Source organism: Penaeus chinensis, chromosome 5 (assembly GCF_019202785.1).
Source record: "Penaeus chinensis breed Huanghai No. 1 chromosome 5, ASM1920278v2, whole genome shotgun sequence".
NCBI classification, from domain to species: Eukaryota; Metazoa; Arthropoda; class Malacostraca; order Decapoda; family Penaeidae; genus Penaeus; species Penaeus chinensis.
In genome coordinates this window covers 20707109-20719608 of record NC_061823.1, presented here as the reverse complement: position 1 = coordinate 20719608, position 12500 = coordinate 20707109, and the positions used below count along the sequence as shown (strand labels likewise).

The 12500-nt window shown below is 39.2% G+C and overlaps 1 protein-coding gene across 1 annotated transcript; it reads left to right on the top strand.

Moving 5' to 3' along the window:
• Positions 1-1300: 1300 nt before the first annotated feature.
• On the top strand, positions 1301-11996 carry LOC125025901 (DDB1- and CUL4-associated factor 13-like). The gene is made up of 9 exons (XM_047614227.1): positions 1301-1463; positions 4047-4243; positions 4440-4634; positions 5365-5551; positions 8464-8608; positions 9086-9248; positions 9461-9607; positions 9894-10057; positions 11295-11996. The coding sequence occupies exons 1-9, from the start codon at positions 1382-1384 to the stop codon at positions 11401-11403; spliced, it is 1389 nt and encodes a 462-aa protein (XP_047470183.1). The 5' UTR covers positions 1301-1381; the 3' UTR covers positions 11404-11996.
• Positions 11997-12500: the final 504 nt, after the last annotated feature.

Genomic DNA, 12500 nt, shown 5'->3' with positions numbered 1-12500 from the left:
AATGGTACTATAACCTAGAGGGTTTTGTTTGTTGCCGCTCTTATATAAACATTGGCGAGTTTCCACTCTTTTGGTAGTTTTCTTTGTCTCACTGAGTTCTGGAATATTAATAATAACGGAGTACATAGATCTTGAGCACGTGCCCTCAGAACCCAATTAGATATCTGATCCCTCTCCTTTAGTCTTGTCGTACTCTTTGAGTAGGTCTTTTATTTCATTCATTTTGAGTGTGATATTTTCGATATTCTGATTTACGTTTGTACGGTTGCTTGCCATTTCAAAATATGGGTCCTGAAGAAACACTGACTGAACATTTTCATTAAGGATTTCACACATATCCTCTTCCTTAGTATAAACGATGTTATTGTCTTTGATGGCGCTAGTTTGATATGTATTTTTAGTCTTATTATTTACGTAGTTAAAGAGAGCTTTGGTTGATTAGTACAATTATTTATTATATCCTTTCAAAGTCTAGTATCGCCTCCCTCATGGTTTGGGTATTCTCATTTCTTCCTACTTTATAACTTTCACACGCCGCCTGAGATCTATGCCTTCTGAACCTTTTCCAAAGGAGCTGCTTTTCTCTCATTTTCTTATATTTATCATTAATTTCAATAATTGTATCTATCTGTCTGTTTATTTGTTTGTCTGTCTATCTGTCTGTTTGTTTGTCTGTGTCTGTCTCTGTTTATCTGTTTGTCTGTCTGTCTATCTGTCTGTTTGTTTGTCTGTCTGTCTCTGTTTATATGTTTGTCTGACTATCTGTCTGCCTGTCTATCTGTCTGTCTGTCTGTCTATCTGTGTGTGTGTGTGTGCGTGTGTGTCTGTCTGTCTGTCTGTCTGTCTGTCTGTCTGTCTGTCTGTCTGTCTGTCTGTCTGTCTGTCTGTCTGTCTGTCTGTCTGTCTGTCTGTCTGTCTGTCTGTCTGTCTGTCTGTCTCTCTCTCTCTCTCTCTGTGTCTCTCTGTCTTTCGAGCACAGTATTTTTCGAAACATCTTTTATTGTACAAGTTGACTAAAAATACTTAATTGCCAAAAACAAAAAACAAAAAGATAAATATTCTCGTCCGAACGCAAGCACAACATTTTTCGTCCGAATTCTTGGATTTATCACACAATCATATATTTTGTAATATACTGTTCCTACTCACCAAAAAAATATATATATTTATATATATACGTACTTTCAGAATTATATTAAAGTGAGAGGAAAATCAGAATTTAAGAAATATTGACTTATATCAAATAATTTCACGTAGAAAAAAGGCGAAACAAATCACGCTGAAAGTCTCGCCTAAAGAATCGAACAGTAAACAAGGGAAGCACATGGAGTGGTAGACGAGGAGGAGGTCTTTCCCTTACTTTCTGGACGTGATATCAAAAATGTCTATTATAAAGAATATAAAAGTGTTGTCGAGGAATCCAGATCATCACATGAGAGAGACGAAACATGATATCCATAGAGGTCTGTGATTTGTAGAGAATACATATAGGGTGATAGGTGATGTTTATCTTAATTTTATTTTCACCGAAAAGGATATACGAAGTGTAATTTTCCGCATCTAATTTGGTACCAGTGGACACATACATATGTCTTTTAACCACGTTAAACAGCATTAGTTGGCAGAACTAAAAATTCAGTAGCATAGGAGTAGCGATAAAATTTTACTTTGTCATGACATCACACATGCAGGTGCATTATGCAAATTTGCCCAGGCTCTAGCTTGCAGTCAGATGTGGTGGGGATTTTGCATTCCAGTTTTTGGGTAGACAGGTGCTGCTGAAATACCATAATTTAACCCTTCAGTTTTCCTGGAATACCATACCTTAAACCATACATGTCTAGTATTGATATTGTTAAGCACCGAATAAATTCACCATAAATATACACACTAGATATCATAAGGAATCAATCAATGCCAGTTTTGATAGTTTTGGGATGTGAAGCTATTTAAGAAAATTACCATATTAAGTTGGTAATTTGTCACTGTATTCTGGTGTTATAGTATATATTTAGATGATATCCACTTTGGCCCACAGATGATCTGCTTCAAAAAAAATCATTCCCATAAAAAGTTGCAGTTTTACTTAAAATATGCACACTCCTTGACTTTGATTGCAATTCTGTTATGCATCCTTTTATCCTGCCTCTATATCACAGTTTATCTTTATTTGTTACTGGGTGTTTAGAAATTAGATGAATAACTATTTCTTTATCACTGCAATTTTTTAAGGATTGGTAGCATTATGGCCTGTCAAATGAACTTATTCATTACTTGATTACCCAAATAGGTAATTCTTTACAATACAGTGCAATGCAGTCTCATTGAGACCAAGTCCCCAACTCCACATCACATAATTTACTCAACAACCTAAGTTGCCTTTACTGAGTTGCCCTTTGGGCACTACTTGAGGGGAGGGTTGATGGGTGGCTCTGCCTTTAGGAAACATCGTCTTCACCTCGGTATACACAGCAAGATAGAGCTGAGACTCGGGCAGACCAAGAAGACTTTATCTCTAAGCAGCACTTTCCATGATCTTTTTCCTTTGTATGTGGTGTTACCATTCGTGTCTGCAGATTATTTCTTGTACTGAATGCAACTTTTAGTCATCTACAATACTATCACCTTTAGTTTACACTAGCCTAGTGAATTCATAATATAAAGATTAACTTCCAGATAGAAATTAGATTTGCTTATTATTTTCAGCAAATTTGTAGACAACTTTTATGTAAGACAGTATTAGAATGAGCCAAATTAACATTATTTTAATGCAGATTTTTCTAAAATTCAGAAGCAGTAAAAAAAGTGATGCATATCAGGAATGTTTCTCTAAGAAGATTTCCATACAGGTATCTTAAATCTAAACAAAACACTAAGTTTCACAATATAGAGCAGCTGACTCAGCACACACCCTAATGTGTGCTTTGGTGCGGTGCTGGGGGCTCCTTTTGTAAGTTGGATAGCATTATAATCTATAGACCTTCCCCCCCCTGCAAAAAAGCATGATTTTTCAAGTTTCACTAAGACAGTATTGGTTGCAGGCATTTGAATAGCTCAAATTTATTAGAAAATGTGTTTCTCATTTTCATTAATCAGATACAAGGGGTGTCAGTAAATTGCAAAGTTGAAACAGTTATCTCAGATACTCCTTGCATATAGGGAAAGACTGCTTATGAATATGTAAATAAAACACATTAAATAATTTCTTAATCACAGTAAAATGTGTATTTAGATGTAGTTATAAGTAAATAAATGTATAGATAGTAAAAAGACCATGATATACCAAGAGATAACTCTGTGCAGACATACAGCACCAGAATTACTACTTCACACTCACTCTGTTTTATTCACACAAAATCAGAGACTGTGTGATTGGCTCAGGCAGAGGAGGGTGTACAGTGGGAAGTATGGTATAGGGGGGTAATATAATAGTGTAGTGAAGGAAACTTGTCTGGCAATACCAGATACATGTATAGGCACTACATACAGTATATCTCATTCATGATAAGACTATAGGAAAATCCTGCCAGCTTTTGACAGGCCTTCCACAAGTGTGACAAATAGAACTGTGTAAAATGAATAAAGGGTTCAGTTTGACCCATAGACCATTAATACATATAATATTCATTGTATAGAAAAAAGTAGCACAGATAGCTCCTCAAATACTCTGTTACCAATAAGTCAGTCTTATTAACAATACTATTTGGTATATAATTATAAAAGAATCTTCCTGAAACTCAAGGAAAAGGGTAAGTGGGTGAGACAGTTAGGACTAGTAATTGACTGCTTGATGACTAAGTAATTGTGGAGCCATGTACGTGTAAACAAAATTAATGAAATAAAATTGTAATGGACATGGCCATTCTTGCACAGGAGGTTTCGATGGGGTGATATTCTTCTCTTGAGCATCAAATTACTTTAGTTTTTTCTTTTTGTTATTCATTTGATACATTCTTTTCTCTTTTTTTTTTTTTACTATTCTTATTTGTCTTTATATCTGGTTATCTGTACTTATCTTTATCACCTCCCCCTTACTGCCTCCACAGTGCAGAGAAACTACGACCCAACCCTTCATCCTTTTGAAGCTGCACGAGAGTACAAGCTTGCAGTCAATGCTGTCAAATTGGAGCGTGTGTTTGCTAAGCCCTTTGTGAGCAGCCTGACACACTCTGATGCCTTGAGTGCCATGTGTCGGCACCCATCCCAGCTGTCGTCTGTGTTTACTGGCACAGTTGAAGGCGAGGTAAGAAGTGGATTAGGATGGCCATATGTGTGTGTGTTTTTGCATGTGAGTGTGCATGTGTGTTTCCATTTGTTTATCTACTTTTATTCTGCATTTGTATATTGTTCACAGGGGAGTGAAGTACAACATAATTCAGAGTGCAGTGATGCATGTTGTCAAATTTCAGAGACCAAATCACTTCTTTTTCATTCTATAGCTGATGCTATGGGACCTCCCCCAAAAGAAGTCAAAGTGGTCTGTCCAGGCCCACAATGGTCATCTTGGGGCCATTGTAACAGCACCAGATGGGGGCTCCTTCTTCACAGTGGGCAATGACAAGACCATAAAGCGCTGGTCACTAGAGAAGACACTGGAGAACACTGATTTACCCGTTGATACCTGGATGAGTGAAGTAAGTGAGGGTATTTAAAAGTATGTGCAAAGGGCAGAGTCTTAGAGAGGGCTGTAGTGTATTTTTCCCAATGAAATATATTTACCAACTAGTTAGTGAGAATGGAACATCTAGTTACTAAATTGTTTACATGAGACATGGAAGAACGTATAGATTAGTTGTAAGCTATGACTATTGACTTCCTTCTTATTTTGACACAAATTTATCCTAAGTGATTTTACTCAGATATGGATTGAGCCTTATTATAACTAGAACTTTGATAATGTAACCAAATTAACTCTGATAGGCTATGTGGTTACTGCTGCTGGTATTCTGAAGTGTTGCATAATTTGTATTCCAGTATTCCAGTATACAATATTTTCACTTATTTTCTCACATTCCAACATATATCCTGACTCACAAACTTATCTTTTAATGCATATATGAATTAGATTGAAGAGCACCGTATTGGCTTGACCAGCAATACTGCAGACTCCAGCAACTTGTCAAAAATATCTTTATTCATAAAACTTCTACATGACAATGTGTTTCTAATAAAGATGGCAAAGTGTCTTGTGTAAAGCCAGTGTTAAGGTAGCAATGTAAACTTGGAGGCTACTTGGGAATAGTATTTGTAATTAAGTTGAATGTAATATTTTTATATTCATTTACTTTTTAATTTGTTTGTTTATAATATATAATGCTTCATTTACCTTTTTAATATGTGTAATTCCTGCTTTTTCTCTACCAGACAGTCATCATGGGCATATCGCACCACCGATACAACAATGAGTTCATCACATGTGGAGAAAGGGTCTTGCTGTGGGATGCTAGCATGAAGGCCCCCAAATTTTCGTATGACTGGAACACAGGAGCCCGTGGCAGTAATGCCAGTGTGGTCTGTGTCAAGTTCAATGACATTGAGACCTCATTGTTTGGTAAGAGAAATGGGATGAATGCTCAGTATACATATTGTGGATTTATTAGTGTTCAAGGTGTCTTTGTCAGTACAGTCAAACCTTACTCATTGTGTAGGCATCTTAACCAGTGCACATTACCTTATATCAGAACATACAGTATAATGTTTAAGAGGACTATCCTACAGAGAGAAAGGAAGGTTTAGATGAAGAAATTCAAAGCTAAAGAACTGATTATAAAATCAGCACTTTCACTTTCTCTGTTTCTGTCTCTGTCTCTCTGTGTGTGTCTGTCTCTCTGTGTGTCTCTGTCTCTCTGTGTGTCTCTGTCTCTCTGTGTGTCTCTGTCTCTCTGTCTCTCTGTCTCTGTGTGTGTCTCTGTCTCTGTGTGTCTCTGTCTCTGTGTGTCTCTGTCTCTGTGTGTGTCTCTGTCTCTCTGTGTGTCTCTGTCTCTGTGTGTGTCTCTGTCTCTGTGTGTGTCTCTGTCTCTGTGTGTGTCTCTGTCTCTGTGTGTGTCTCTGTCTCTGTCTCTGTGTGTGTCTCTGTCTCTCTGTGTGTCTCTGTCTCTATGTGTGTCTCTGTCTCTCTGTGTGTCTCTGTCTCTCTGTGTGTCTCTGTCTCTCTGTGTGTCTCTGTCTCTCTGTGTGTCTCTGTCTCTCTGTGTGTCTCTGTCTCTCTGTGTGTCTCTGTCTCTCTGTGTGTCTCTGTCTCTCTGTGTGTCTCTGTCTCTCTGTGTGTCTCTGTCTCTCTGTGTGTCTCTGTCTCTCTGTGTGTCTCTGTCTCTCTGTGTGTCTCTGTCTCTCTGTGTGTCTCTGTCTCTCTGTGCGTCTCTCTCTCTGTCTCTCTCTCTCTGTCTCTGTTTCTCTGTCTCTGTCTCTGTCTCTGTCTGTCTATGTCTCTGTCTCTGTCACACGCACGCACGCATGCACGCCTGCCCGCGAACACACACACACACACACACACACACACACACACACACACACACACACACACACACACACACACACACACACACACACACACACACACACACACACACACACACACACACACACACACACACACACACACACACACACACACACACACACACACACACACACACACACACACACACACACACACACACACACACACACGCGAACACACACACACACGCGAACACACACACACACGCGAACACACACACACACGCGAACACACACACACACGCGAACACACACACACACGCGAACACACACACACACACACACGCGAACACACACACACACACACACACACGCGAACACACACACACACACACGCGAACACACACACACACACACACGCGAACACACACACACACACACACGCGAACACACACACACACACACGCGAACACACACACACACACACACGCGAACACACACACACACACGCGAACACACACACACACACGCGAACACACACACACACGCGAACACCGACACACACACGCGAACAGGCGAACACACACACGCGAACAGGCGAACACACACACGCGAACAGGCGAACACACACACGCGAACAGGCGAACACACACACGCGAACAGGCGAACACACACACGCGAACAGGCGAACACACACACGCGAACAGGCGAACACACACACGCGAACAGGCGAACACACACACGCGAACAGGCGAACACACACACGCGAACAGGCGAACACACACACGTGAACAGGCGAACACACACGCACGAACATACGTGTATCTTTTTTTGCCAAATGTGATAGAGTTGTACTTGACTTGTGTATCTTAATCATATTTAAGTTGACAAATGTAGGAAAGGTATGGATGAAAATTAACATCTTGTATTGTGAAGATATTCATCCTCATTCATACCTTTTCTACATTTGTGAATCTGGTTGGTTTAGCACACTGAAGAGGTTCACATAGGAGAAAGTTGAAGTATTTCAAACACCCACATTTAAATATCATAGCTTCATTGCACCCTAGATCTCATGGAAGACTCCTGTTTTTTTCTAATATGGGGTAAAACTGGAAAGTAAGGAAAGTTGGGAATGTCAGAGCCAGAAATATATGTTTTGGTGACTTATACTTTGTAAATTTCTGCTTAGTGATGCATAGTGTTCACTATATTCCAAAAAAGTTGGCAGGTTTGCTGTAGCAGATAAGTGTATCAAGGAAGTTATTGATGATAAAGTTAAGTTTGATATCTTGTTATATAGCTTGAAATTAATAAAAGAGTTAAATAAATGAGTAAATCCACCAGTGAATTTGCAAATAGAATGAATATGCAAAGGAGATACAGGATTCTTCAGAGCATCCCTATAGAATTTTTATTTTAAGTGCCCATTAACATTTACCTAATTCAACCACTTTTAACCCATTGCTGCTGGGTTCTTTGATGAATTTTGTTTTGCACATAGGTAGCTCCACAACTCCTTAGCCCTTAGGAGCATATTAAGAGAGCTGTGTGGCTTCACCTGATTTCCCCTTTCCTCAAGCTTTTGTGTAAAGTGTTATTTTCCAATGTTATTGATGTTGTGATTATTATTATTATTATTATTATTATTATTATTATTATTATTATTATTATTATTATTATTATTAATAATATTATTAATATTATTATTATTATTATTATTATTGTTGTTGTTGTTGTTGGAATTATGATTATTATAATTTTATTAACAATACTAACAACAATAACATTTTCTTCTGAAAATCAAGGAAAAGGGTAAACAGGTGAGATAGGTAGAACTATTAATTGACTCCTTGGAGATTAATCACTTTTGGAGCCTTCTGTTTTTAAAGATAATTAATAACAAAAAAGAAAATAGTGTACATTGTATATATCCTTGCTAACCCAGCATCATGAGGTTATTATCATATATGTGTTTTTTTTTTTTTTTTTTTGTCTTTTCACTCAACATGCATAACTTGATAGCTTCCAGTGATCAGGCAAACAACATCATCCTTTACGACACAAGAGGCAAGGAGGTGAAGAAGCTAAGGATGAATATGAGAGTGAATGCTCTTGCGTGGAATCCCATGGAGGCTTTCATCTTAACAGCAGCCAGCGAGGATTACAAGTAAGTGGAGTGAAAGAAAGATACTTTTTTGTGTTCACTTTCCCTGCTTTTTCCTTATTCCTTAGTTCCTTCTCTTATTTTCCATTACTGCCTTCTCTTTCTCCTTTTCTTCTCCCACTTTCTTTTGATTCCATTTTCATGTGCTTTCTATTCGTTTTCTCTTCTGTTCTGTCTCCTCTATTTTTCCCTTATCCTCTTCCTCTCTGTTTTCCTTTTCCTGTTCTCTTTCCTTTTTCTTCCATCACCTCTTCTCTTTCCAACATGTTTAACTTTAGTCATCTGAATTCTTCTTAAGATTGATTAAATGATTCCTGTTATTTTTTATCATAATCTTTCTCTTCTTGAGGTAACTTAGCACTTCAGGTGTGTTTATAAAGCATTGAATAGAATTTGTATATTTGGTTGCAGAGAATATTCCAGATGTTGCACATCTTACCTGCTTACATGCAACATTATATAATTTTTTTTTTTTTCTAGTTGTTATTCCTTCGACATTAGAAACATGAACAACAAGAACCGTATAGTAGGCTTGCATGAAGGCCACACGTCAGCAGTCACTGATGTCTATTACTCTCCAACTGGCAAGGAGTTTGTCTCAGGAAGTTATGACAGGTCCATCAGAATATTCTCAACAGAAGAAGTAAGTTGACTAAGAGAGTTGCAGGTTTTTAATGTTGTACACTTTATATGTACTTCATATATTATTTGGTGGGGGTTATGTATTGAGGATATCTTCCTAAATGCTGGTAGGAAAATCATTGTTTTAGGATTTGAGACAAATTTTCTTGAAGGTTATATAAGCAAAATAGACCTGTATTTTTCTGTACAGTAATTAACAAGTATTGCTTTCAGGGAAAGTGTAGAGATGTGTACCACACCAAGCGCATGTTCAAGATAAATTGTGTTTTATGGACAGCTGACAACAAGTATGTCCTCTCAGGCTCCTCTGATCACAATGTGAGGCTTTGGAAGGCAGTTGCAAGTGAGAAGTTGGGTGTGGTAAGTAATGTATATATTCCTGTTTGCTGTTAAACATTGCTGCTTCTTTGTCTATAGATTGATGATTTTTTTTTTTTTTTTTTTTTTTTTTTTACATACAACTATTTTTATACAAATGTTATATATACTTTTTTTTTTGTCTAGTTGTGCACCTTTTCTATTGACTTATTTTGTTTTACCTAGTTTTTTCAACTAGCTGCTTATTTTGTAGTTTATTATGTGGACCTGTTCCTTATTGGAATCCTCACACTTGCCTCCTCCTTTCTTATCTGTTTTCCTTCTGCAGATGCGTGAAAGAGAACAGTCAGCCATCAACTATGCAGAGGAGCTGAAGAAGAAATACAGTTCATTCCCAGAGGTGAAGAGGATCCAGCGACACAGGCACTTGCCAGGTCACATCTACCATGCCAAGAAAGAGCATGCTGTCATCAGGGAGAGCAAGGCTATTAGGTAAGTGCCAGCATAGGAGAGAGAGTGTGTGAGTGAGAGAGAGAGAGTGTGTGAGTGAGAGAGAGAGAGTGTGTGAGTGAGAGAGAGAGAGTGTGTGAGTGAGAGAGAGAGAGTGTGTGAGTGAGAGAGAGAGAGTGTGTGAGTGAGAGAGAGAGAGTGTGTGAGTGAGAGAGAGAGAGTGTGTGAGTGAGAGAGAGAGAGTGTGTGAGTGAGAGAGAGAGAGTGTGAGTGAGAGAGAGAGTGTGTGAGTGAGAGAGAGAGTGTGTGAGTGAGAGAGAGAGTGTGTGAGTGAGAGAGAGAGTGTGTGAGTGAGAGAGAGAGAGTGTGTGAGTGAGAGAGAGAGAGTGTGAGTGAGAGAGAGAGAGTGTGAGTGAGAGAGAGAGTGTGAGTGAGAGAGAGAGTGTGAGTGAGAGAGAGAGTGTGAGTGAGAGAGAGAGTGTGAGTGAGAGAGAGTGTGTGAGTGAGAGAGAGTGTGTGAGTGAGAGAGAGTGTGTGAGTGAGAGAGAGTGTGTGAGTGAGAGAGAGTGTGTGAGTGAGAGAGAGTGTGTGAGTGAGAGAGAGTGTGTGAGTGAGAGAGAGTGTGTGAGTGAGAGAGAGTGTGTGAGTGAGAGAGAGTGTGTGAGGAGAGAGAGTGTGTGAGTGAGAGAGTGTGTGAGTGAGAGAGTGTGTGAGTGAGAGAGAGAGAGTGCGAGTGAGAGAGAGTGCGAGTGAGAGAGAGTGCGAGTGAGAGAGAGTGCGAGTGAGAGAGAGTGCGAGTGAGAGAGAGTGCGAGTGAGAGTGCGAGTGCGAGTGAGAGTGCGAGTGCGAGTGAGAGAGAGTGCGAGTGAGAGAGAGTGCGAGAGTGAGAGAGAGAGTGCGTGAGTGAGAGAGAGAGTGCGTGAGTGAGAGAGAGAGTGCGTGAGTGAGAGAGAGAGTGCGTGAGTGAGAGAGAGAGTGCGTGAGTGAGAGAGAGAGTGCGTGAGTGAGAGAGAGAGTGCGTGAGTGAGAGAGAGAGTGCGTGAGTGAGAGAGAGAGAGTGCGTGAGTGAGTGAGAGAGTGCGAGAGAGAGAGTGCGAGCATTTGTTGTTTAATATTTCACTGAACTTTTTTCTAGTTTAATCTCTAATAAATTAAATGGTTTGCAATTATAACTATTTATTCACATTTCCTTTGGCATGAATAAGAAAACGATATAAATACATCAAGACATATCTCCCACGAAGACCAAACTAATACAAGCACAACCTCCTTCTTGCAGACAGGCCAACCTTCGCAAGCACTCCAAGAAGGGAGCAGTGCCACACGTTCCTGTCAAGCAGAGGCCTGTGGTGGGCCTGGTTGATGAAGAAGAAGAAAAGGCTGAGTAGCCCATTAGACAGATTAGGAATTATACTTATATATATTTTTTTATGGTTACATTATATTTATGAGGAGGAGAAGGAAAGAAATGGGGAATGTTGTGTGGCCTTTTTATATTTTATGTTAATGGGTCTTGCCTTGGCATCATGGCATGTCAGTTGACAGAGATGGAGACAATCAGTTATGCCAATTAGCCCAATTCTGCCGGGCCACGCCTTGCGGCGTCATAACAAACCGCTCGATCTGTGGAGTGTGGCTGTACACTGTGGTGATGTGCCAAAGTGTGATGAGTGGGGCGATTGGCTTGATGTAGCGAACTCCTGGGCTCAAAGTCAGCTTGTTGCCATTAATTTCCAGAGCATGGAGTTTCTTCAGCTGGCAAAAAAGGGTTAAGTTTCATGTAGACAAATAGCCAGTTGCAAGGATTCATATATATTTATATCAAATGTTTGGAAAAAAATGTATATAGAACTGATATTAAGACATTTTTGGGGGGAGCTACTACAGGAACTGCCAATGATGCATGAAGTGTGTGACAGAGTTTTGAAAGAAAGCAGGATTATGTACACTGACATTTCTGTGAATAAAATTTATACAAAAATGATGTCTTATTTACACATTTTGCTTTGTATTCCAACATTTGCATGATTAACAAGAACATTGTGAAACACCAAGAACTAGAACAAATATTTGTTAAGATTTCAGGTACTCGCAACACATGATATGGCCAAGGAAAATAGTAATGGTACTGTTTGGCTATGTGTGTTGTTCTGGGTAAACTGAAGTATATTTGGATATAATAAAGAAAAATGAACAATCAGAGCATTCTGTGTTTTGTCCCTAAGATATAAGATTGATATATATTGATATATGAGCTGAGATATAGTTGACACCTTGCATCTTAAAGTGAAGAGTCATGCATAATACAAAAGTAATGCCCCCCAATCCCTTGCTTTTTGGGGACTGAGGCCCAATGTAGGGGATCACCCCTACCTTGGTCCTCAGCCCTCGCCTCAACAAATGGTCTTTTCTTTTCCTCTCCCTTGTTCTGTCCACTTATCCTAATCATTAAACTTGTTTTTGCTGTTTTCTTCACAGTACTTTA

Coding starts and splice junctions, on each gene's coding strand:
- LOC125025901 (XM_047614227.1), top strand. CDS start 1,382: ATGTCTATTATAAAGAATATAAAAGTGTTGTCGAGGAATCCAGATCAT. Junction 8,609..9,085: donor GCAGCCAGCGAGGATTACAA/GTAAGTGGAGTG, acceptor TTTTTTTTCTAG/TTGTTATTCCTTCGACATTA. Junction 9,608..9,893: donor CAAGTGAGAAGTTGGGTGTG/GTAAGTAATGTA, acceptor TTCCTTCTGCAG/ATGCGTGAAAGAGAACAGTC.